This window comes from Pomacea canaliculata, linkage group LG1 (assembly GCF_003073045.1).
Source record: "Pomacea canaliculata isolate SZHN2017 linkage group LG1, ASM307304v1, whole genome shotgun sequence".
Classification (NCBI taxonomy): domain Eukaryota; kingdom Metazoa; phylum Mollusca; class Gastropoda; order Architaenioglossa; family Ampullariidae; genus Pomacea; species Pomacea canaliculata.
Window position 1 is genome coordinate 10,616,772 of NC_037590.1, and position 25,969 is coordinate 10,642,740.

The 25,969-nt window shown below is 38.8% G+C and overlaps 3 protein-coding genes across 6 annotated transcripts in view; all 3 read right to left on the bottom strand.

Annotated features, from left to right (window-relative positions):
- On the bottom strand, window positions 1-6,395 carry LOC112562068 (vegetative incompatibility protein HET-E-1-like). The gene is made up of 7 exons (XM_025235064.1): window positions 6,260-6,395; window positions 5,344-5,502; window positions 4,560-4,736; window positions 4,133-4,288; window positions 3,537-3,767; window positions 2,807-3,199; window positions 1-2,540 (listed from the first exon to the last, which is right to left on the bottom strand). The coding sequence occupies exons 2-7, from the start codon at window positions 5,374-5,376 to the stop codon at window positions 2,292-2,294; spliced, it is 1,239 nt and encodes a 412-aa protein (XP_025090849.1). The 5' UTR covers window positions 5,377-5,502; window positions 6,260-6,395; the 3' UTR covers window positions 1-2,291.
- Window positions 6,346-19,830, bottom strand: LOC112562033 (neurexin-1b-like). Its single transcript, XM_025235002.1, has 17 exons — window positions 19,570-19,830; window positions 18,555-18,905; window positions 17,015-17,207; window positions 16,241-16,458; window positions 15,615-15,723; window positions 14,973-15,262; window positions 14,307-14,571; window positions 13,573-13,737; window positions 13,030-13,155; window positions 12,422-12,609; window positions 11,559-11,730; window positions 11,188-11,286; window positions 10,703-10,814; window positions 10,080-10,415; window positions 9,698-9,804; window positions 8,920-9,086; window positions 6,346-6,475 (listed from the first exon to the last, which is right to left on the bottom strand). Exons 1-17 carry the CDS (start codon window positions 19,636-19,638, stop codon window positions 6,467-6,469), a joined length of 2,976 nt encoding a protein of 991 aa, XP_025090787.1. The 5' UTR covers window positions 19,639-19,830; the 3' UTR covers window positions 6,346-6,466.
- LOC112562040 overlaps window positions 19,725-25,969 on the bottom strand; it is a 17,422-nt gene continuing 11,177 nt past the window's right edge. For all 4 annotated transcript variants that reach the window (XM_025235038.1, XM_025235020.1, XM_025235029.1 and 1 more), the window contains 4 exons: window positions 21,447-21,673; window positions 20,741-20,872; window positions 20,024-20,182; window positions 19,725-19,867 (listed from right to left, as the gene is read on the bottom strand). In XM_025235038.1, the coding sequence (XP_025090823.1) occupies window positions 19,835-19,867; window positions 20,024-20,182; window positions 20,741-20,872; window positions 21,447-21,673 (551 nt within the window). In that variant the 3' untranslated portion in view covers window positions 19,725-19,834. The remainder of the gene's footprint in view (window positions 19,868-20,023; window positions 20,183-20,740; window positions 20,873-21,446; window positions 21,674-25,969) is intronic.

The window sequence follows — 25,969 nt, forward strand, 5'->3', positions numbered from 1 at the left end:
AACGATTTGGTAATTGCATATATTTATTACAAAATGTTCAGATTACTTGACAGTAATAATAGTGTAGTGAAACAACACAGTATTCACTCAGGAAAAGCAAGCATAGCAAAATTTCCAAAACAAGACCTGCAAGTAAATTTACAACATTTACCAAACACCAAAAGTAACCACAAAAAAAAAAATAATAATGAAAAAAAATCAGTCTTTGTATGAGAGTGAGTGTTCATGCATGTATGCACATATTTAAAAAAATATATATAGATATTGGTTATCAGTGACTTGGCAGGTGGGTAGAAGACCATCCAACTTTTCAATCATCTCAAAAATTTGCTGTTTAAGTAAAAGATGACTCCTCTAAAGATTTTGTTTCCTATTATGCACTGCTTGAATTGGGTAGCTGTGTCATGATTTCTTGTAAAATGCTGTAAATAAAATGTAAAAACTAGGAAGTAAAATCTTTAACAGTCACCATGATTACTCTTTAAAATTACCGCAATCAAATTACATGCTACATCTACAATACATACCTGTAATCAGTGCTATTATACACAGTGATCAAAGTACAGTGTGAAAGTAGAAAAATTAGCACCAGTGTATATAATGTTTGTTTATATCACATTCAGATATACCACATACATACAATTTTAGCAATCACGATCACTTGTAATATTTCTTCAGGCATCAACACATTTGTAAATATAAATTATCATATTCACATTCTCTTTGAGTCGTGAGATTCCATGTGCCTACTGGTTAGAGAAGTAAGAAGGGGTGTTTTAGTTCTTCGTGAATCTCTAAATCAGTCATTTTCTTTGGAGATTTCGTTCTTAATAATCCTTCCAGGAAATGTCCAGTCACACATACAGCCATTAAACAGTGTATTATTTAGTTCATCATATTCCTTTATTTATAGCATCTATAAAAATAACGCTGCAGAATGGGATCAGCTTAAATCATCACTGAGACTAAGCAAATCACTAAACTGAAAAATATTGTAGTAACTGAAATATCAGGAACTGACATTCTTGATAAAAATTAAAGTCTTTTATGGGCAAATTAAAATTTTTTTCTCTGCATCTAGTTTATCTCTTATATCATTCATCAACAGTGTAACAAACACTGGTAATCTGAAAAATAGGAGAATAATAGCAGAGAAACAGCAGTTGGAGCGGGGCATTTACAATGGCAACACTTTCTCCCTGGAAACAGCAGTTTTTTCCTCCTAGCAGACAAAGCAACAAACTCAGAAGCACGAAAGAGGACCTGAACATGACACAAAAAATAAATGGTGAAAAAGACCCCAATGTATTCTGAATTTTAAAAATGTAAAAATAGATGAATATGCTACTGCTAGATTGGCTAGCTGGGGAAATGTCTATTTCTAGAGTAAAATTAGGTTTTTGCAGTTGCTTCACAGATCTTTAGAGGTAATTTGGTAGAAATCATATAATTACACTGACAGAACAAATGGATGATGTTCATGACTGCCACAAATAAAGATGGAACAGTACGGGATTCTAGTAGGGGAAATCAATACAGTGTTTACCATTGTATTGCATCCCAGAGTCTCTTAAAGTAAAATATTCACTTATTACTTCTTTTAACCCTACCATAGGAAGGGAAAGAAACATAATTCTTCATTACATTCCAAACACAAGGCATAAGCAAGTAAAATATCATGGCTGAGTTTAATGTGAAGACCCAGCTGTTGGGAAAATTCACAAGATTTAATGATCCACAGGAGGTTTGTTGTTAAATAATATTATTTCTATCACACACTTTAAATATTATCATTCTAAACAGATGTATTTAAGGACTATCCTAAGCAGTGTCTGAAACAAGCAAAATGAAACATTCGTACTGTTACCTGCTGCTGAGGGAACAACAGTATTTTTAACAAAGATTAGAAAACCCAGCAGAAAGCTGGGAGGAAAAAAAGTAGTATCAACAGCACTGCATTTGGATACTTATACTATTCTTTTTTTCAAAAAGAGTATGCCAAAATTGAGATGCTTTAAAATTTTATCAAGAAGAATAAAATACAACTGTTGGCTATACACTGAATATCAGTTCGTTTAATCAGTTAAATATTTTAAAGCTTCTCTTAATGTAGGTTGCAAATGGCAACAGCTGAACACATGCTCCAAACAAACTCGAGAGAAATTTATCTGTATAATTAGCAAAGAATTCCAAAAAGCGTTCCAAGGGTTGCAAATAAATCCTTAACGGAGGCCTCAAGCAGTGAATGATGCTCTCCCTATGCCACATAACTCTTGGCAGGCCCAGGTTATCTAACTGCTGATCTGTCGGCGCACTTTGGTACGCACAACCTGCAACATGATCAGCTTGCGGGCTCCAAGCTTGTCACCCAAGGCAACAATGACTGACTTGTCCCGAGACATTGTGACATGGAAGATGTCTACACCTGCATTGAAGCTGCATATTTCTGTACCACTCTTAAGGCGCCACAAGCGAATGGTCTTGTCTCGGGAGCCAGACACCACAATTTCATTGTCAGGGGATATGGCACAGCACCAAACCTGAAGACGGCATAAGAAAAGTCACTAAAAAAAAAATTCATGTTTAATTTATGCTTGTAGTGTAAATTTACAGTTTCACCTTGAGCAAAACAAAAAAAAAAAATCATTAAGAACAGAAAAAAAAAAGCTGATTTATTTTTAAAATGCCTTAAAATTAATAGGTAGGATGCTTATAAACTTCATTACTAATTTTCATAGACAGATTAAGAAAAAGATTATGATAATGAAGCGTTCAGAAATATCAACAAAATTCATTTTGATCTCACCTCATCTGTGTGTCCATTCAAAGTATTGATGTGACGCTCAGTTTCAACGTCCCACACCTTCAGAGTACCATCTGCAGAAGCAGAAACTAGGAACTTGTTGTCCTCTGACCTGGCAACAGCTTTGACCTCTCGTGAATGGGCATGGCGACCTGACCCAGACAGCAACTGACGGCTAGGTTGACCAGTGCGAAGACTCCAGATCACAAGGTCCCCATTGCGAAGTCCAGTGACAGCTTCATCACGGGGCAGCACTGCAGTGCATTCTGGACTAGCATCAAGGCGCAAAATGGAGGGGTCTGAGACTGTGTAGGAAGTAAGGGTCATATCAAACACCACAAACTCCGCAAAGTTGTCAAAGCTGTTGGTAAAACCAGCGACGACATACCTGTCATTCTGGAGAAGCAAGAAGAACACCCACAATAATTATTAATACTTTTGAACATGAACAGACAGAATCATAAAAATTACAAATCAAAGTGACATTTAGTGCATATTCATACATTTAGATACCGTAATTTTGCATGTTTGGGTAAATGCATGCATGAAATATGTTCAGGGTAGAAAAAAACAGAACAAGAAAGGGAAGTGGGGAAGGCAGAAAGAGTAAGCAAGGACTGGGAGGGGGGGGCAGGGATAAGGAATAGAGTAAGAGAGTGGGGCAGACAGGCAAAGAATGCCAAAATGAAGATTTATGTATCATACTATGCTTGTTGCATGCATGACTTCTCACCTGAGATAGGGCAAGGAAGTGAACATAATCATTGTTGCCAATGGGTGCATCAAAGCGCATGTGCTTGATAGGCTGATTTCCAAGCAGATCCCAGACCACAATGTTGGTACCACCACCAAACTTGTCTGAACGCCCAAAGACCACCTTATCATTGTCACTCATCATTGCTAGAGCTGAACACACCTCTAGGTCTGCCATTTCTAAAGCTTGGCCAGTGCTGAAATCCCATATCTGAAGAACAATGAAAACGTTTGTGAAATTAAGAGTCCCAAACTTCAGATCTATCAAATATATTAAACATCAAAACATCAAGCCAAATTTTTGTTTAAATTTTTGTTAATTTGTTTCATTTTCCAGTTCTCACTGGATTCTTTTTAACTGTTGCAAAAACTGACTTTTGTCCTGAAATTATTGAAAATCATTGAAAATACTCTGTCCAATAGCAATACCAGTTTGTTGTCAAGTGACACTAGTTTTATTTGATTTTTTTTTAAATGATGGCTTTCAATACATAAGTCAATACATGCTTATCACTCCCTTTCCCTTAGGGATTGGTTTCAAATGAGGAATTGACAGAAGAATGGAAAAATGCTAACCTGCAGCAGATAGTTGTGCACACCCTTGGGAATAGAGGACTGGTTGACCTCCAAGTCAGCATTAATGGCTCCAACTAGTAGCCTGTCATTACATGCCAGGTGGAGATTGGTAGATCCCACAGTCTCTCCACGCATGATCCGCAATAGCTCTCCAGTCTGTTTGAACAATTGGTAACTGTTATGACACTGTGTACTCACAACAGACACAATTATGTATTGTTTTCAATATTTTGTACTGTACTGTATATAGAACCTCTTAAACTTACAACAAAAAAGATATGCTGAAGTGATCTATTCCAAAAGAATTTGAGAGCAACATGTTATACCACAGGTACCATACCTATGCTTTTTTATTTTAAACTGTTAAGTCTTATGCTGGACACTCTTGCCTCATGGACTCAACCATGGACCCTGGATTGTTACATACCTGCATGTCCCAGACTTGGGGTGGGCCTAGGCTTGAGCCTGTCACCACACTACGACCATCATTTGTCATAAGGCAGCAGTCCACACGGACTTCCTCCCCCAGGGCACCAGGAGGTACACCAATATGAGGAGCACCTGCATAGCCAATCATCTGCTGCTGACCTGACACTGTTCGTACCTGGAAAACCACATGAACAACTTGGTATAGCTCCAGTAGATTTATTGCTGAATATATTGCAAACCATCAGCATACAAAGTACACTCTCACACAGTTTTGACAATGGAGGCCTGAGAAACTATAAAAGTGTGTACCAGTAGCTACACATGACAAATGATCGAGAGGTTCCTGATTCACATTACCTCCATAGGTCTCAGCAAAAAAAAAAAAAAAAATCCTTAATACATCAATTTTCCATCTTCCCACAAAATCTTAGTTGAAAAGGTTTTTAGCTCTCTAGGTAGGGTTAACTCACCCTTTCCCCTTTTGACCTCTGACCCTAACTTAACTCACATCACTATACTGCCTAAACCTTAACTCTAAAACTTCCACCCACCTAGCTTCTTGGCACCCCGGAAAGACATGCACTCACTAAGTCAACCCACCACCCCACCACCCTTCCCCCAACACATTCATGTCTAGAAAAAAAAAAACTAAACAAAATCACAAGAATTAAATAAGTTGCCATTTCATTAGTGCACTGACATGAAAATATTACACCAAAAATGTTTCAAGTTTTGACTTAAGCTATAAATTAATGCCAGTTCACTATATTCTGAAAACTCACAGTCTTCACAGAGTAGTTATAGCTGGATGACATAGTTGAAAATCCCCCAGCACCACCACCCACCACCACCACTAACACCACCAGAATAGCCCAAGGAACTTCCACCAAGGCTGCCTCCTCCAGCTGTTAGGGTGTTACTCTGATAATTGGAGTGAACACCTGAAATGTCAGAGAACAATATTATTAAAATGTAGTGCATACAACACAAAGAATCCACAATGCAAGATGAGATATGCTTGGGAAAGAGGTTCTAATTCCTCCATGATGTATTAGTTTAGATGGTTTATTCTTTGTTACTCCTCGAGGAACATATGGCTGCAACAACACCTTGCCAGTGAACCGGGTTTTGGGCAGCTCCACCTCCCCTCAGTTGGGCCCATGCAGTTCCAACGTCCTTTGCCTCGCTTTCTACTGTTCTTTTCCAAGTCTGCTTTGGTCTTCGGGTCAGTCTACTGGTATGTGCTACATATAGGTTTGTCTAATGCACACTGGTAAATATCACTTACATTCTTATGCTGAAGTAAACTTTTCCTAGCAAACACAATTAAATAATACCCATGAACCAACTCAATGGCTTAAAATTAACCCCCTTAGCACGATGGGCCACAAATGTGGCTTTGCCAGGAGGCATGGGGAGCCGATTTTCATTGTTTTTATTGCAAAGTTGAAGTTTTCTCCTTTCCAAAAATGTATAGGTTTCTTGGTCTAAGTGTTACCTCAGAGCAGCAATAATAAAAAAACAAACTTTACCCACTGTCGTCTTCACAGTCTTCAATTATAAGCCAGTCATTGTAATGGTATATTTTTATGTGGTGCTAAGAGGGTTAAAGTGTCATGATAAATGTTCTAGAAATGTTGTAGAATCCAAACACAAATGAATCAACAAAAGCATCAAGTAAATGTGTTTGTTATGCACCTGTGACCAGGTCATAGTCAGCAGTTCCACTACCACCTCCTTCATAGTGGTAAGACTGGATTGAAGCAGGTGTAAGACCTGGCCCATCTGTTACACTGCTGCCTGACCGGACATGGCTGCTTTCTTGGAATGTTGAGGAATAGCCTCCTCCTGACACCCCAGATGCTGTGGAACCAAGATGAGCTCTAGCTGGCTTAGGTGTACCTATTACTGTACCTACAGCAGAGCAGATGGGCAACACACCAAACCCACACAAGTGTTAGCAAAACACCTAAGGCTTGTGATGTAGAAATGCAAAACAACCCCCGCCCCAAACAAATAAAAGCAAGTGATCAGTGAGGGTGAACATTTGTGAGGTGTACAATGCACAGGTGATTTTTGAGAATGGGTGATGTGAGGATGGGAAGGAAGCATGAAGGATGGCAGGAGCACAGCAGACTACCAAACATTCGAAGTCACATGAACATGGCATTAAGCAAATGCAAGAAGCACTAGTGTTAAAGGTCATTGTCTAATTCCACTTTTTCTTTTAATAATTTCTAAGCAGCAGAGTACCCAAATTAACCTTCAATTTGACTTGGTAGAGAATGACTTTCCAGTCACCCCAATCTACTTAAATCTTTACTCTTTGAACCTGCTAATATGTAACATGAACATCTGCTGCTTTGCCATGATATAGCCTTAGTTGCTGGCATGGCATAAAACACCAATAAACAAACATCTGCTGCATGTTACATGGACCTCTGGCTCTTATTTCTTTGATTAAGGAATACTTTGTTGTCAGTCTAACAATTCCCATCATTCCCTCAAAAAACACCCTTAGAAAACGTGAATAATGTTAAACAGACCACCTACATGACGGCTTTTGTCGTAAGGAATTTCACACACTAATGCAGTGCATCTCATCAATTTCAGAGAAACATCACACAGTGTTAGGGCGGAGCATGCAACTATCAACACTCTTGTAAGCAAATCTGCACAGTTACTACCAAAGCCAACTAATGAAGAGAAAGAAGATCAATTTCTAATTGGTCATGCCAAATCCCTGTTCTCCCACTAGCCTACATGTAGCTTACAGCTTTAGGCTAAGATGCAAAGTCACTACACTGCCATTGTGGACAGTAACTGCACTGCAAACTAAGCATGGCTATGCTAGTTGTCCAAATAAAGTGGATAACTCAGATTGATGCAGAAATTAGTACTCAATAATTTTATATGGGTATAGAAATTCACAGAACGAATGCTAAATAGAGGTTTCAAGGTATTGCAAGGAATAACAAACATGATGCAAAATAAGGGCTCTGATCCAGGGCCATTTGTCCCTTAAAGTGAATGTGTGGTAGAGGTTGGTGAAATACGGATCAGAAAAGTGAGGGAAACTACATTCTGTCACTACTCTAAAAGGCATGAAACTGATAAATGGAAATGAATGTGCTGAATGGCTCTGGGAAAGTGGTTTTGATGGTCAAAAGAATAATACAAACATTTTATATGAAAAATGAATTACATTTCATTCACCCTTTATCATCTCAGCATAATTCCTTTTTCCTTAGTTGCTTTGAATTTACATAATTTTCTCATTATTGATAGTTTAGGGTGATTGTCAATACGATATTTTTTTTCAATTGTCATAAAATTTAGACAAAACTTCTAAACCAGTTTTCTGCCACTTACCAATGCCATAAATTAAAAATCATAAACCAACTCATAATAAAGACCAGATGGGAAGCAAAACAGGAGATAAGGAAAAGAAAACACAAAATAAAAATTGGCCAAAGAAAACATGCTTAGAAAATAAAGCAGATATAGTAAATGATAAGGTCTGGGCGGAGTAAGATGCAAAACATACGAGAGAATGCTTGGCAGTCACCAGCATCACAAAGTCACGATGCACTTGCTACAGTTACCGACTCCCTCCAAAGTCAATTCGTCTTTAAAATTTTATCATTATATAAGCAGCACTCTGATGTGAGTATTTACTCACATTTAGTTCTGCTTAATGAACATCATTTTAAAAGCAAATGGTGAACACGTGTGGAAGCACGTCAAACTTTGTTAGGCATGCTGAGTTGCAAGTTTAAAATAGGATATGGAGAACGAGGCTTCCATTTTCATCATTCTTCCAACTAATCATTATTATTCAACATGGAATGTAATTTCTAAATTTCAAATTTTCTTACCAAAACAAAAGTCAGTGTATGTGGGATGCTTGATAAGCTCTCTTAACAGAATCATGTTTTCAAAATATGCTTGATAGACTTTCTTAAAAGAATCCGAAACTATGTTGCAGATGCAACAGACTGACATTCAAAAACGTTACCCCAAAACCTGGAAATTTAATTAGATAGCATGACCCTTACAGTATATTTATCAGTACCCTACAAACATGATTGAAGGGGCAGGGAATATTCAAGCCATGCCATCCAACAGCCCTAAAACATTACTTCTGAACAGCCTCTCTAGTTCTCTAAGCAATCAACAACCATCTGTCAGCATTCTCTTCCTAGGTGACATCCACAGCCCATCAAAGGTGAAAATCAGGACGCCTTCCTTATCTCCCTGCTCTGCTTCGCCACAAGGCATGAACATGTGTTCCTAAACTTCACCTTTATTGGAGAAGGTGCCTGTGGCGCGCAGCGTGGCAGTGTCATAACCCTCACCTCCACCAGCACCACCACCAGCACCACCTCCTGCAGCACTGGATGATGACAAGTAGAAGTTGCTGAAACCGCCTGCTCCACCAGCACCACCAGCACTCCAGCACTACCAGCACCACCAGCACCGGCGCTGGCTGCAGACGCTCCTCCACTGCCAGACCCTCCACCTCCTGCAACCACCACTAGCAATTTAACAGACGTAAAATGCGGATTCATTCTATTGAAAAAGAGAACAGAATAACATGCTATCTTTATTTGGTGTCTACATGCATGGAGCACGTGAGGAAAGAAAGGAGTTCATCTCTATAAGTGAGTCAACTGTTCTGTCTAAATTGTCAAAGAAACCACTTATTATTCAGATTATTTAAGTAACCATTTTCAAAACTGTTTAAACTTTTGCAAAAATCTTTCCTAGCATTACTGAATTTCATTGGGTTTTTTCCTTTTTTTGATGCAATGATTTGCAAATACATCACTTAATTTGCTTAGGCCTATGAATCACCAGATATTCTATATTTATAAAATATTGGATATTATCTAATTGTAATGTGGTTTAGGAAGTTGATCTACTGAAAAAGCATTGTAAGAATGTCTGTTTGGCATATATATATGCATACAAGCAGCTTTACAAATCGAAGTGTCTACCACATCCAGTAATTATAGCTCATTGGGAAAAAAATTTTGCTTTTGTTTATCCGAGATATTTGCATACTGTTCAGTGTGTTTACAGAGATTACTGGAAATATTCAATTATGATGCTTTTGTGCTACACTTGACATACCAACAGCTGTAAGAAGAGGTTTGTTGGTTCCTGAAGCACGGGGAGATGAAATGTTCAGAGGTGATGCTGACGATGGTTTCAGGCATGTGCACCAACCTGGTTTGCACCTGCATGAAACAAACTCTATTTGATCATCATGTCACCACAAAAATGTGAATTATAGAAATATAAATTGCTGTCGCAGACATAATGATATAGTGGTTCTGCATACATATATTTTGCATCAAAGCAAAAAACACACCTTTTGCTCATGGATATATCAGGCACACAAAGAATTACATGAAATGACATTGCTCGACCTGCTTGGAATGTTACTATGGTAACAGGACAACAACATACTGGCCACCAGTGTCGATGACAAAATCAGGATGGGGAGACTGACCTGTAAAAAGCCCACATCATGCTGCTGGCCAGGGCTAGCAGACCCAGGATTGTGCCCACAACAGCACCAGCTCTTGGACCTGAAGAAGGTAAAGGTGGAGGCGCTGCCACTTGGGCACCAAGAACTGGATTAGTTTGGAGGTCAGAGCCTGGTAAAACAACTCCAGTCCCTCCATCACCTTTAGGGTAAACCACAATCCCACCTTCACCTGGGACCCAGCCAACTCCTCCACCTCCAACATCCCCAGGAACAGTTAGAATAGGAGGAAGGGGAGGTGGCGTTGTGGGTATAACAGGTGTCGTCACAGGGATAGGAGTTGTAAAGATCGTCACATCACTGAAAAGAATCCAATATCAAAGACATCTGCCATCAAGATGCATGAAACTGCACTGACTGAAATATACATGAAAGCGTGTCTATTTTTCCAGGGCTCACATTAGAATATGAATCTAAAAAATATGTAGCTCAATAAGTTATTTTTAATGATTCACTCACACTAGCAAATGTATTTTCCATCTGTAAATTCAACCCTTAGTGGATATTTTTGGCTGTTTATCAAATCTTTTGAAATCTTCATGCACACAGGACCAACCCATCCAATCTTGAAAATTATTGCAACTCACATTCCTCCCACAAGTGAAAAAGGTCTGTCAGCAACTTTGACATCTTGAATGTACTGAGTTTGTCTGTGGGCCTCATCACCCACAAAAACGTGGAAACCATTTACGTTCAGACCTGTAAATAAAGCATTACATCAAGACACAAATAAAAATATCATTTATGTATGTATTTAAGTACAAATGAAGGAAGCTAAACAACCTGTAACAGTAAAAATCTACGATAATATAAGAGAGAGTCACTGTGACATAGACTGTAGTACAGCTAATGCTGATCGACATTCCAGACATCCAATCCTTTTCTTATTAGGACTCAACAAAAAGACATTACACGAAAGCTGAAAATGAATAACTGACTGCCTGAAAATTTGCGTTCAGCCAGATACTCTTTGGTACTACTTTGTCTTGTAAAGGAAGACAAATGTGTTAGCATTGGAGCTAAATGCTAAAAAAAAATGCGCTCTAAAGCTAAGATTATTAAAAGCACTGACCTCCAATAATTCCATCAAAGGCATCTTGAACTCGGTTATTGTCATATGCACTTCCTCCAACGTAAATTTTGCTTAATCTGTCAAAGTCTCCATGTTTAACTGCAAAAATTCACCAAAAATGCAAAATATCACTTGGTAACCATTTCTCAGACGCATGTTATCAATAAAGTGATAATGGTCCATTGTTTTAGTTTGCTGGGGTTTTTTCATCTAAGGAGTGACTTTCATATGTTCTTGAATATCTTTAGTTTCATCAATTTCAACATCTTCAAATTTGCAAATGATTAATGGAACAGTTCCAGGAAACTTTAGACTCTCATCAGGCAGTTATTTTATCAAAGGATAATTAACGATGAGAAAAGAAAACTTACACGTGTGCGTATTGATAACAGCACCCAGTCTATCAACATACAACTTAGCATTATCTGGGCCTCTTATGAAACGTATTATGTGGTATGCTCCATCATTCACTTTCTCCCCGATCACTGTTTGTGATCCTCCAGCTCCATTTGTGTCATAATCAGCTGCAATGTGGCCATTAGCCTGTTCAATAGAAAATAACATGATTTAGTTGGCCTTATTTAGATGAAAGAGAGTTTGCGTCAAACTATTAGCTAAGGCATTCAGCAGCCAGTTCAGTTAGTCCTCCTGGATTAGTCCTTTTTCTTACAAGTGCAGTGTAGAGATTGAGATTGATAACAGAAGAAAATCAACAAGCTTATTCTGAAAATAACTTCCTTTTGACAGCTTATCAGCATCCGACCACTCAATGATGTGGAAAATACGCTAACTGAGTTTGGTCATTTTGAAATGGGTTTACACTATAAATCATGAGAAAGACAAAAATAAAACTAAATTATCTCTTATTGGAAACATGGATGCATTTTCAAATTTTATGACAGTTGTTAGAAGAATTTTTGTTATTCAAATTATTGAAATTATTATTCATTACTCATTCTATTCCCATACCACTATTTAACTTATATTTACAAGAAATCAATGAAGGAGATCCCTACTAAAATGAAAAATTTTATTGTTTAAGAAATGGTTTTCAAAGTTTGTATGAATTATGGCTGACTTTACAAACTTTTATCCTTAAATCTATTGCACACACTCTAAAATGTTTCTAAATAGCATATGACATAAGACAAAAGCACAAGCCAATTTAAAATCAAGAAATTATGAAACAACTGATGTTCATAGAGAATGAAAAAAGAGGAAAAAAAATGCTTACCAGTCTGAATGTGATAAAGTCTCTAAATGTTTCAGAGAAAAGTCTTAAGAGAGTGGCATCTGTCTGCTGTTTTGTCATGACACCGAAGGCAATTTGATCAAGTTCTGCAGTGGGTGGCTGTGTATATGAGTATATCAACAAACCGCCGACCTCTTTTGAGAAGTTTGCAAAACGGTACCCATTAGGCTCTGAAGACACATTGAAATATAGTTTTTTAGCTAGTACTATGATCATGAGTATTCATAATATATAATACATTATCGTCAAAGCACCTTGAAATGATATGGTACACTTGTGTTTAAATGGGTGTGCTTGTTTATCTCCAGCATTGTGACCTCTTGTGGATCAACTTTTAAGCCAAAATGAATCAAAATGGCAAAGAAAAAAATGTTAGCACTACTTTGTCCATGTCTTTTAGTTTTAAGTGCCTTCAAACTATATTTTTGAATACTTTTAGCAAAGTAGCAGATAATTCTGGCAGGTTTTTAATGGTTTTTTTGTGTAGACAGGAAAGGATTTTAAGAATTTCTGCAAACATACTTTATTGGTATTGCAATGTATCAGTATTGCAAGAGTAATAAAAAAAGCCTGTTTTATGCAATCCTCACGTTCTAAACAGTCACGGCCTGCATGTGCAGACATGGAACAATCACAGGTGAATGTTTCACCATGGCTTTCCACACAAGTACCAAAGTTCTTGCACAATGCCTCTGTGCAAACTGTTTGTTCGATATCTGCAAGAAAAAGCATACTTTTTATCTCTGGGCAAAAACATCTTTAAAAGGCATACTAAAATATTCCCACTGATTTGTAAGATACTCTTCAGTGACTCTGTTAAGGTCTCAAAACTAAACACAAAGCTCCATGGCATTTATCTCAGATTAAAGTCCAGTTTTTACACTTGTCTGTATATTTCTTCAAGAAGAAAATTCAAAGAGTCAGAAACAGGAGAAATGAGCATTTAAAAAATGCTTTTATTGCATCAAACAACTTTAGATACTCAGGAATGCATTTTCTATGACATGCTGAGAGATTCTAATATGTCTAGCTTTCTTTTAATAATTGTTCAGACCTTCAGCTACAATGAATGGTACATTGTCAACATCATCATCATTGTTGTTGTCATTATAATTGAAAAATGGATGACTCACCTCTACAGGAGTCATAAACGGTGATAGACTGCCTTTTGGCAAAGTCTAAGAGATCAGGAACCTGTCCACTAAGGTCCAGTGAGGCAAGGCAGCCTCTGAATCCACTTTTGGAGAAGACGCTGTTCTTAATATAGTCTTTTTGCATCAGTTCTTGAGGGGCTCCACCTGCAGGTCATGCAGAGATTTTGTGAAGGAGAGCTATTAATATTCCTGAAGGACAAATCTCGCACATTTCCTATAGGTCTCTCTCTCTTACACATGGGCATGCATGCACACACACACACAAACACAGATATGTCTCTGGGATTTTAAAGTAAATGAAAATAAGAACTTTTGCCAGCCAGAATAACAGTTCAGTACCTAACATATTATGTTATTGCTTTATGATACTCAAAAATGGATGTCATGAGATACAATGTTACAGGGTTTTTATGGGCTGTCTTTGTCCTCATAAAAGCATAACATAGAGCATACCAAAATGTTTTTCTCCTTCCTCCAGCTGGCAACTCACAACTCTCTATACTGAATACTCCCCATATCACCTTACCCTACTTGCCAACCATTCCAGCCAAGATTTAGTTGTTTTCATACCAAATTTTTGGCATTTAAACTGTCATCACATGCCTCAGCATTTCATCTATGGTTTCAAACATGTTCTATGTATCAAGACGCAGTTATAATGAAGGAAGCTGACCATTAAATATTGCTCAATCACTATATGGAGTACTACTAACCTATATATAATGGTCCATTCAGGAGAAGTCCATCATAACCAGGATAGGCAAATGAGGATGGAACATTATCCACTATCAATGAGAACTGCTGCTGATCAACTCCAGCTCGCTCGATTGTGACGGCATGCCAGCGGTTGTCATTCAGTCGCTGTTGAGTTTTGGCTTTAAAACTGTTGACCTGTATATGTAGCTGTCCATCAAACAGCTCGACCACCAAGTGATCTGTGCTTTTGCTAGTAGCAAAGAGCAATATGCCACTAGATTCCTGCACAGTGAAAATTATTACATGTAGGCTCTTTTCTGGATTGACTATATAACTATAACTATATATAGTCATGTAAAATAAGACATTTCATTCAATGAACAATGGTTGTCAGAGAAAGGTAATTTCAAGCCACTAGGTTGCATACATGGGGCAGTACTAAAGAGTTCTCTCTGCATTGTGATTCTTCTTATTTAGCTCTATATTAACCTCTTCTGGCAAGACAAACAGTTAGTGACATTGTTTGGATTAAAATATGGTTTTTCTTTTGTGAACAAGCTTAAACAAGGTCTCTTTAACAAGATTATGATAAAGGCCACGTGGAAAACTAAAACTTGGTTTTAACTTTGTAAAGACAGAAATATATATAAAAAGTTAAAAAGAAGAGAACATTTTTTTGGTACCTTTGTCTTGAACATGAAGTGCAGCACCGTAATAGGTGGCAATCGCAAAGGAGGTAATTCAATAAACGTGTCAATCTTGGGGAATGTTACTGGGCTGTAGATAAGAGGAGGAAGTCGCTGAAAACTATCGACAATTATGCTTGAGCCACGAAGCTTTTCTAGAGCATCCACATCATTGAGATAAAGATTTTGGAGATAACCCACATAGGCATTCTTCTCTGTATTCGGGTCCACTCCTCCAAGAAACACTTGGTCAAAGTTGAAAGAGTAGTATTCACCAGCCAGTAATTCTGAAAGTGTGGATTAGGGGGAAAAAACCCCAAAAGATTAGCAGCAAGCTATGTTTATAGCTGAATCTAAATAATCCATGTAATATGTAAATCTTTGGCAATTGAGCAACAGTCCTTACACATCCTTTGATCTGTATATCATTTCTGTAAAGGGCTCTGAGTAAATCACTGGAAAAGCGCTACATACATGTTCCTTATTACTAATATTATATGATCTGATTATTACACAAATTTTTAACAAACTGCTACAAAAGATGTGATAAGAATTATATGGGTTTGGAAATCTGAAATCTGTTTGATATTAGTAAGAAAATAAAGCAACAGGAATAATCTGTGACCATAGAGAACTTACGCTTTGAATGATCACCATCGTCAACCCAAACTTCCATTTCATTGCCACGTCGCTGGATATATACAGTGTGCCACTTAAAGTCGTTCAAGTTGTTTCCAGCATAGAATGTCTGTAAAATTATTGAAATATAAAAATAATACCAAATCACAAGAAGAAAAACCAATAATTCAAAATCAAAACTAAAAAAACTCAGCTAAGAATACGCTCCACTTGAAAAATAAATTCCTGTAAAATATTCCTCCACAACATGAAAATATACATTAATTAACATTATCAGCATTCATCATTAGTAAAATGGGAAGTCTAAGGGTTTATTGTAACTAAATTTTTCAAAAATTATTTTATGTTTTGCATGCTGTATATGCATTTGAATGATGCAAAATCACAAGGAGGAAAAACAATAATAAAACAAATTTTTTTTTTAATTTTAAAAGTTAACTTTGAAATGAATTCCACTTCAATAAATACCTACAAAATTATCTCCCACAACAACCCAAGAACCAAAAAACTGGACTAAGCAACTGTTAAATTTGTTGTTGCCATTTGTGCTTGACAAAATGGTGCCCTTTCAAAAGAAAATAAAACTTGCAATGTAAGAAAAGGGACTGGAAGCAAACAAAACTTACCCTGACTTCTCCACCCAAATTGGTTTCAACTTTGACAGTGCCATTCTCAAGAGAACAACGCAAGTATACATTATTGTCGCGGGATTTTGTCTCAAAAAGGAGACCATTTGCCTTAAGTGATTTGAAACGAACAGACAAGTTGTCCACATGTGATCGAATTGTGTTTGTGAAAGTAATTCTTCCAAACATTGTTCCATTGAAGAGAGCAGTCCAGGCATCTGAAACAGCAAAATATGTTGTGCTAAACAAAAATTTTTAAGAATGAGTCTTTTAATTTATTTATGCTTTTCATTTATGTTTTCTGTAAAATTGTTTGCTTGGCTCATAGGAAGATTTGTGAGAGGAATTAAAGTGCAGAAAGGGCTCTACAACTTGCAGACATTATTTCTCAGCAACGTCTGATTACAAACCAGAGATTGATATTAACATCTGATTAATGGATATTATTGTAAGAACAATGTCAAGCAAAATGAAGCCAGGTGTGAGCAAAGCAGTAATCAGCAGATTGTACTAATTTTAAGTTAATCAGGTTTTATTTTCACAAACTTTGTCAAACTTTCCTAGGGGAAAAAATTATTTGTCTGGTCTTCCTGTATGGCTGAATCCATATATATCTTCATCCTCTTACTTGAGATTTTGTGTGTGCAGGCAGTTGTTTAAAGGAATATCTGTGTAGACACTGTTTTGGGTATTGCACTGCATTTCTAAAAAAATAAGTGAAACTTAAGGCTCCTACAGACTTTCAAAGTAGTTCCACTGCAAATGTTAACTCACCCATTTCACATCTATCACCCCTGAATGGCATGTTTCTGCAATCACAAAAATATTTTTGCCAGCCGTTACGGCAGATACCATTACGACAAGGTTGCTGGCGAGCACATTCTTGAGGCATGGGCAAGCACTGACGGCGCACTTGTCCAGGGTAATGGAGTACTGCAGTATGGAAATCGACAAGTACATTATCCACCTGCAATAAATATTAATTGGTTATTTTTTGCACCCAAAAGATAGTGTGCATCCATCTTTAGAGTTTGTCAGTTTCTCGCTACATTTTACTAGCATCTGCAGTAAAGTAGAAAGACTGTACTAAGTATACATGCTCTTAGGCCCGACAAGGTGGTGTACTCAGGCCTGCGGATGTGAAAGGTCAATTCAAAGTATTTTATGACATACTGGGAAAATAATCTAAGATTACAATTACAAGAGGCCTGTGCTAGTTCTCAGTAGCCCTGCTCTTAGATTGAAACAAAGTACAAGAAATGTTCAATAATGATCTGAAAAATCCAACCTCATTTGTATAATACTTTCTTCTTCAAATGCATTTATTATTACTTATTATTACAAATAATCTGCTCTATTTCAATGACACATACCTGTAATGTAATATTGGCAGCATCATTTAACCAATATATCAAAAGAAAAATGTGATGTTTTGAAATAAAGCCATTGAAAACGCAGAAGATTTTTGCTCTGGAGATTTATAACTCCTTTATAGTACTTCAGTTGGGGATATAGCTATGAATTCCATTGCTACTTCCACAACTTTAAAAGCCCAGTCAGCTCCACATGAACGTTGTTATGGATCAGATGAAAGACATCTCTCTCAGTCATTTGACATCCTATGAGTTCTATCCCAGTGACTAGAAAACCCTGCTCTGCCTTTGACCTGTATCTACCTTCCAGATACTTAGCTACAGATACTCATGTATATTTCATGCCAGTACTTTTCTTATTTTCTAACCACTTATCGTGCCACAATGTACACTGCCCCTTTGTTACAGGTCACATATTTGTAGTGGAATGAAAATACAAAAAATGCAGTATAATATCTGCTTGTTGGAAAACATTGTTACATGAGGTGTAAGGTTATGGTATGGAAAAACCTTAATAAAAGCGTTTTATGTAGCATCTAATAAAAGTGGGATAAGTGGGTAACACATTGAGGGGGACGCTGATGTATGTGAAATTCTTTGGATATGAAGACGTTGTGTAGCTGGAGCTGGCAGTGTGCTGCAGAGAATATTTCCTCCTGCATTAGGCCTCAGCAAAATATTGGATTTGGAAGCAAAACTTTAAAAGCTGGGATGTATGCATGTGGTAATTGCATAAGTGTTGCAAACATCAGGGAAATTATTCAACTGTAAAATTTACATATCAGTTCTCTTTAAGGATTTAGTGTTCAGTTTTTCTGTTATGATGTACTCTATATGTTTTGCATCCACTGTTCGCTGCTGAAATAACCATAATACAGGTTTTAAAGTTCAACAATTATGGCATTTTAAAATGTGGGAAATTGGCTCAAAGCAATGCTCACCTGCAGATCTTCTAGACAGCCAAGATAACTCTCTCGTGACCACACCATCCAAGGCAGCCCATTATAATCTATGTATCCAGCCACATAGAGCGGGCCAAGGTTCACAGGAAGCCTTTCTCCACTCTCAAATGCTAGTCTCTCCCGAATGTCATCCACCCGAAGGTCTACATGTGAATTAGCAAAGAAATTCAACTGCACTTCATGCTGTTGTCCATCAGCCATGACACGAGAAGCAAATGGAGTACGCTTGTCACGACGACCGAAGTTGTGGATGAAATACAGACGCCCATCATATAATTCCACTGCTAGGAATTCTCCACGTGGAACACCAGCAAAGAGGATAAGACCATTCTGATGACAAGTGGAAGAACAAGAGGCTTTCAACCGAGCTAGTTCAAGAGACTTATTCGAAAAATCAGAACAATGGCCACTGATGAACATTAATGCAAGAACTTACCCCAAAATAATTAATGTTTCAGCATATATTAAAATTTATAAGAAAATGTCATTATAGCAAATTATTACTGGCAAATCATTGCACTGCAGCACAATAACATATCTTGTCTCATGTTAATATTTTTGGAAGCAGTATAGATTCCTTTACAGCTGAGGGTGCAAAATATGACAAATAAGTGAAATGTAAAACTAGCTTTCTGGCCTCAATATGTGTTTAAATCACAGTCTTCAAAGAAAAGATTTTATATCCTTAAATGTGATATTATTTTATGTATGATTGTGAAAGTAGGCAAAACAAAACATTTTACACAAATTGTGACTATTAAAGCAACTGAAAATGGACCCCTTATAACAGACCTTCTAGTTTAAAAAAAAAATCAACCAAAAAAAGCAACAGGCAGCCTGTCTATTCCTAACAGAATCACAATTTATTTCTATAAGTGAATACCATAATGAAAAATTCCAGTGGAGATGTCCATATCCAAGAAATATTTATTGATTTAAAATGTCTTTTAGTATATGCCTTATCCAGACTCTAATGGAAAAATAGAAAATATACCTGGTTGATTGTCTGGAATTTAAATGTGATGCTGTATCCATCTTTGAGGTTGAAATGGGGAACAGACATGCCTACACCTTGCTCTACAAAGGTAATGGCCGTTGTCTGTGGTAAAGTAGGAGGAGCGGTGGGGCGAGTAGGTCTTGGCTCTGTTGATACTCCGCCGCCATTAAAGGGGTATGGTAAAGTCTGGATTTCAACTTGACCAAATATATCCCCCTTAGCCAGCTGTGCGATAAGATTGACCTCATTTCGAATGATCCGATCACCCTCTCTTTGATGGGTGACATACGACAACCTGGCACAGACACAGATACTCACATAGGCAATGATCGAAAAACACCAAAAAACAATCCTGAAGTTTTCTAAAAGGTAGTGAAAAAAAACTAAATGCAAGTTAGAGAAGTCTTTTAGGTAAGAAAAAAAATAAACAACAAGACTGCAAAATACTTACTTCTGCTAAACCACCTTTAAGATCCTGCCTAATGTTGCTTCTTGTTTTATCTATGGTGTTATCACTGCCACCAAGATAAACTAAAGCACGAACGAGAAACTGCACATTTTCTGAAAAGATGTACTCTTCTGGATACTTATCGTCCACTGTTATACGAATCTAAGAACAGAAAATAAAATTATGAGCTGTTGAATTTTTCATAAAATTGTCATCCTACTAACCATTCTTTGCTTTTGTTTGCACTTACAAACACCAAGAGAATCTTATGCTTTTTTTCAAAGGCTATATTGAAACAATATAATACGTTGTCAATCTCCCTCAAACTCATCACGTTTGTTCTTCATAGCTGAGAAAATCATAAAATACAAATGCTAAACTTGTGACCAACAATAAGCAAACCCTCATAAAATGCAAGAGAAATGATTTAAAAATTTACAACTAGAAAAAAGAATGTAATTTCTAATCAAATAAACACAATAGTCATATTGTCAAAAAGAATATTGAAAGCATTTTTCGTAAAAGGTACAGGCAGAGAGAGGGTTACACTATGCCCTCTATATGCTGTGAACCACTTCAATTCACTGTTCCTATGGCAATAAGGCTCCTTATCTTTTACCAATACATATAATACCACTTAATTTTGAAATTTTCTTTCAACAACAAAACTACTTAATTATGGACATAAAACACTTCTCAATAGCATTGCTATAAGCTTACTCTTCTTCCAGACCGGCGAATGTTAATCTTATACCACTTGAAGTCATTGAAGCGTTTACCATCCCGACGACCAATGTATACTTCTTCTGGTGGACTACTTTTATTGTCATTTACAAACACTAAATAGCCATCCTGAAACAGCAAAAAAATTTTACTTTTATTCACAGTTTACACTCTGCATTTACATACAGTGTAAATGTACACAGTTTATAAAGAGTGCTACAAAGTTATAATTGTCAGCTCTAGTATAACAAGATATTCATTTTAGCTTTACTCTTCTGTTCAAATGAAAAGAGTACATAAATGCAAAATAAATGACGAAATTATTTCTGTAACCTACACTGAATTATTTCTTTCCCCATCTCTCTCTCTCTCTGTGAGCATGAAATCACTGCTTTTTTTTGTGGATGATCTCAAATGTCACAATGAAATGAGAATTTTGTATAGAAAGATCGCTGCACAAAGAAGTACCAGTCTCAAATAAAATGATGTCCATTTCATCATTTAAAATTAATGAAGTTGTACTTAGATCCTTCTAAGACCATATAGTCTAAAATAATTTTCTCTCTCTCACTTCACACACATACTCATGCATGTGTACAGAGTGCATATGTATCAATGTATGCACACAGGGCATTTTCTCTCTTTTTGCAATAATTTTTGTTAACAGATGTTTTACAGTTAGTATTGTAATGTTCTTATCTACCTTTATAGCCAGGTAAAGGTTTCTTTTGGGCTCCTGATGATACCAGAGAAGACCTTCTGGTTGGTCAGTCAAAAACCAGAATGAAAACTCTTCATCTGGAGAGTAGGTGAGATACTGTGATGGAAGCTGTGAAAAATCAAACTTGACGTAGGAAGCTCCATTAAAACGAATGATGGTAGTTGGGCTGGCTGGACGTGGTTGTATGATTGGTGGCCGCTGAGTAGTCACTTTTTTTCATAAAACAGAAAAACAACAGTTGTCTCCCTTCACAAACATCTATTAAAGATAAAGTAAACAGATGCTTCTTTTGAAAACATGAACATGAAATAATCTTAGCTTAAGACACCACAGATTTATGCACAAAACGGGATTTGAAGTTAAAAAGAATACACAATTAGCTGACTTCATCTGACGATGATGATGATGGCCCACTTATAGCTGATCATGGGAACCATACATAACTGCTTCAGTCAAGAAGGTGAAACAAAAATTATCTCTAACAAATCGGCCCAAAAATGGCTCAAGGCCTACATTCTCAGCACACTCATTCCAGCTAGGACACTGAAGGGAAAGAAACAAGAAAGAGAGAGAGAGAGGGAACAGACGTAGAGAGCTTAAAGTTCAGCATGTTAATAAGTAACAACATGAACTTATACAAACAATATTAAGAAGTAATAACAACATAAGTTTGTAAAACAAAAAAATGAGCGCAATTTTTTTTTTATTACTGCTAACTTCATCATTGATCGCTGGACCCCATCATGTGCCGTGTGATAACCGTCTCACATCGTCGAGCCCCAACCATGGGACAGGGCACACCAGTCTACCACACACGATAGAACATAACCATCGCCCACACACTACTGATATACACAGGACAGCACAAGATCCGGCCTGCCCCTACCAAAGGTCAAAGTTAAGCCAGTCAAATGGCATGCGTCATGCCCGTAGGTAAGCGCTTACCAAATGTCAGGAAAATAAGGACGGCGAGGACTGGAACCAATCTCTGATGCCCCATGGCGCAAACGAGCTTAATTCATCAAGTATGGACGGACTGTGCTCGGGTTGTCCACTTCACCACAAACATCCACCAATCACTTACTTCCTGGCGTAACCCCCTCACTTGCTGCTGAGGGTGGTTAAGTAGGAGGGGGTGTGCTGGGGGGAAAAACAGACCTCTGAGCTAATCAGGAAGGGAAGGAGGAGGCTGGGAGGGCAGACACTAGCTGTTTAGTGCGACCAGCTGGTAAATTTGCTCCAAGCGAGTCTGGGACGCAACAGTCATGCAGACTTGCTATCCCGTAGCCGGGCAGCATCCCATTCCGCCATTACTGCTGTCGATGGTGCACAGGTATCCACAGAATCGAAGGTGACGGTGGCTTTGATCGATGAGAACACCCAAGCTTGCGGCCAGTCTCAGAATGAACACACGCCCACTGCCACGGCACATCAACGGCGCATTTCTGTAACAATCTCTGACACTGCAGTGCTGCAATTTCCGGTGTCAGGAAGGGGGAAAAAAAGCACGGTGGCTAAAATTATCCGGCTACTTGTTGCTCTGAACTTGCTCTAGCCCGTGGAAGGATGCTGAGTAGTTTTCGTGTTCCACCGCAAAGCAAAACAGTTTCAGGAGCGAAGAAAGTTCGTCACTTCAGTAGCCAGTGACGTACACCAGCAGGTACACCACACACACGCACACACCACAACACTCCTCCTGCCTGAGGCCTACTGGCTCCTTGGTCTTCTTCGATGGTAGCCTCTGCAACGTGGAGTACCCAGTATCCACGGGGATAGCCTTCTGATAAATAATTTAATGCGATAGGTGGTTTCCAGATGATTTACCCAGTTTTTCCCCCCTGCGTGATAATGCTGGTTCTGGGCAGGTGTGTTCCGAGGCACCAACTCCAGAAAAGTCTATGAGTTCTGTTCTCTTACGGCAAGCGCGGTGGTTGAAGCAGGCTCGACGATGAGCCGGTAGGGAAAAGAGGGAGAACAGCAGGGGAAAACTAAAGGGGAACGGGGAGGACGAGGAGGGAGTGTCTTTCAGAATGTGGAACTTCTAAAACAGGTTCACTTAAACCAGCGCTATTTTAAGCGTGCGCGGGGTGTGGTGTGTGAGTCTTTGAGGGTGGGAGGGGAACGGATAGCAGGGGAAGGCATGCGGCACCTCTGAACTTCGTGCTGCGCGGAAGGGTAGTGGCAAGAGAGAAGGCAAACCCGCGCGGCACGTGCTGGTGCCGGCTGGAGGCAGCTGAGCGGGAAAGCATTCCGTTTTTCTGAGTGCCATCTTCACATGAACAACCTACAACGCCCGGCCAGTCACGTGTGAGATCTCGCGAGATGGAGTGCTGACCACGAGATCTGGACGCGATTCTCAAGTGACATTAGACCAGCGATCCTGCCTACCAAAACTTGTTACGGTCTTGTCCAGTTTATAAAAAGTTTAAATGCGCCTATGTACATATAGTGCATAAAAACACTTTTTGCATAATTAACAAACACCACACCACTTAAAAATGTCAGCAAACATAGTCTGAGAACTTGTCTTTATTTAATGACAGGTTTCTCATAATGTGCACTGACCACCATCTTCACTTCAACTGACATTATACTACAGTTCCCTACATGTCTTCAACACACACTCTCTTTCTCTGGAGGATTGATGGGTGTGGGGGTAGCAGATAAATGTTCGTCAAGTGTTCTAGCGTCGTCTGTCGCGAACATGTTGCTACAACCGCGCCCTCGGCAGTGCGCACACTCGAGTAGCCGAGTCTTCCAAAAGCGTGGCGTTGACACTGGACCGCGCCATCTGCATTGCACTTCCGGGGCGGTCCGGTAGCACAGTCTGTGAAAGTTCGATTCTCAACAAACTAAGAATCGAAACATCTTAGTTCACAGCTCATCTCGGGCATACAATATGAGAGCTGTTCATCACATGGATAGCTGTCAGGCGCCCCCTTCTTCCGGCCAGTAATCTGATTCCCTCAAAAACTACAACAACAACAGCGAAGTCACTAAACATATTCCCAAACCATGCTTCTTTCTCTTGACCATGAACAAGATTTCGGCCCCAGAGGATGAGCGAAAAAATTAACCAAAAGGTCATCTTTGCGGCCTAAGGTCCTGGTTCGAACCAGATATGTGAGGTTAGTGTTGGTTTAACAAACTCTAACCTGTCTTATTAAGCATTACATTATGTATTCACATGAGGATTTCCAATGAAAAACTAAGAAAAAAAAAGGAAGTTGAGGTGACTAAAGGTAGAAATAAAATAGAGATCACGATGGATCTTTTCCTATTACCCTCCCACATCTACCACCCATCCAAAGAAAAACTGCGTGGGCTGCTTATTATGGATACCTCTTGATCTCAGTAAGTAGAAACTGTTCAAATCAACCCCCCTCTATAAAGGTCAGACCCTATACACAGAGGGATGTGGCTGCTTCCCTGGCAAGGCTCTGCTGGAAGAGCATACGATGCAGAATTCTGTGCCAGTGACTCACAGCGCCGGAGATAATGTGAAAGATGCCAGCCATGCTCAAGTGGAAACTGGTTTCCTGGTGCAGCATCACTCAATACAGCGTACAGCCCAGCACCATTATCTCCGGAATTCTGTTTCGGTTAATGATCGATGCTAGCTAGAAACAATCCTAAGGTCGCAGGTTAATGAAAAAGAAAAGAAGGAGGTGGAGGGGGTGGTTAGTTTGTATAACTTGCGGTTTCTGAGCAGGTTGTTGGAGAGAAGAGCTGGGTGGCGGGTGCGGGCTGACTGCCCCATCACGTAAAGTGAAGCTTAACACTTCTCCCTCTGCTAGAGGGCTGAGAGGGTGCGGTAGCAACAGTACGCTAGAGGGCTGAGGCAGCTGTCTGCTAGCTAGACCATTGGTTGTATGTTTCCAGCTAAAAGGACGAGGCAGCGCGTTGAAAAGTGCTAGAAGGATGAGGCGGCTCCCTGACAAGTGTGTGAAAGAATGATGAGGCGATTCGTTGACATCTGTCTGCTAGAGGGACGATGCAGCTCACTGATAACTTCCTGAGGACTGAGGAAGCACGCTGGTAGCTCTCCGCTAGAGGGCTAAGGTGGCAACTGTCTGCTGTAGGGGTGAGAGATGGCGCTGGCATCTCAGCTTACATCGTAATATGTAGCATCTTACTCTTTCTCCCTCCTCCTCTCTGCTCTGGTTTCTCTCTCGCACTAATGCTGTTCTCTGTTTCCTCAGTGCTTCTGCTTTGTTCGTCAGAGACTCGTGGACAGGTGTAGGCGGCTTTCTCCTTTCTCTCTCTCCCGACTCTAACATTTGATCACCGTTCAGTCACGCACCTGTATATCCCGATCACTCCTCTTATTATCCCATCCCCAGGAAGCAATCACGACAATCCGTCGATATCTGCCGATCGATCTATCGGAGCGCCTCGTGTCTCCAAACTGTTTCACTTATCATCTCCCGAAAAGTTACTTCCGGGTGTAGAGAGAAAAACCTGAAGCGCCACCATGAGAGATGCACATCTGCCCTCTGACCTGC

Bases quoted from the DNA above. Each gene is read 5' to 3' on its own strand.
- LOC112562068 (XM_025235064.1), bottom strand. From the start codon at position 5,376: ATGTCATCCAGCTATAACTACTCTGTGAAGACT. The intron at 4,737-5,343 runs GTGAGTTTTCAG...GTGGTTTTCCAG, and splicing joins ATAACTACTCTGTGAAGACT to GTACGAACAGTGTCAGGTCA. The intron at 3,200-3,536 runs GTGAGAAGTCAT...TTGCTTCTCCAG, and splicing joins ACTTCCTTGCCCTATCTCAG to AATGACAGGTATGTCGTCGC.
- LOC112562033 (XM_025235002.1), bottom strand. From the start codon at position 19,638: ATGTCTGTTCCCCATTTCAACCTCAAAGATGGATACAGCATCACATTT. The intron at 15,263-15,614 runs GTAAGTTCTCTA...CCACACTTTCAG, and splicing joins CGATGGTGATCATTCAAAGC to AATTACTGGCTGGTGAATAC. The intron at 9,805-10,079 runs GTCAGTCTCCCC...TGTTTCATGCAG, and splicing joins ATGATGTGGGCTTTTTACAG to GTGCAAACCAGGTTGGTGCA.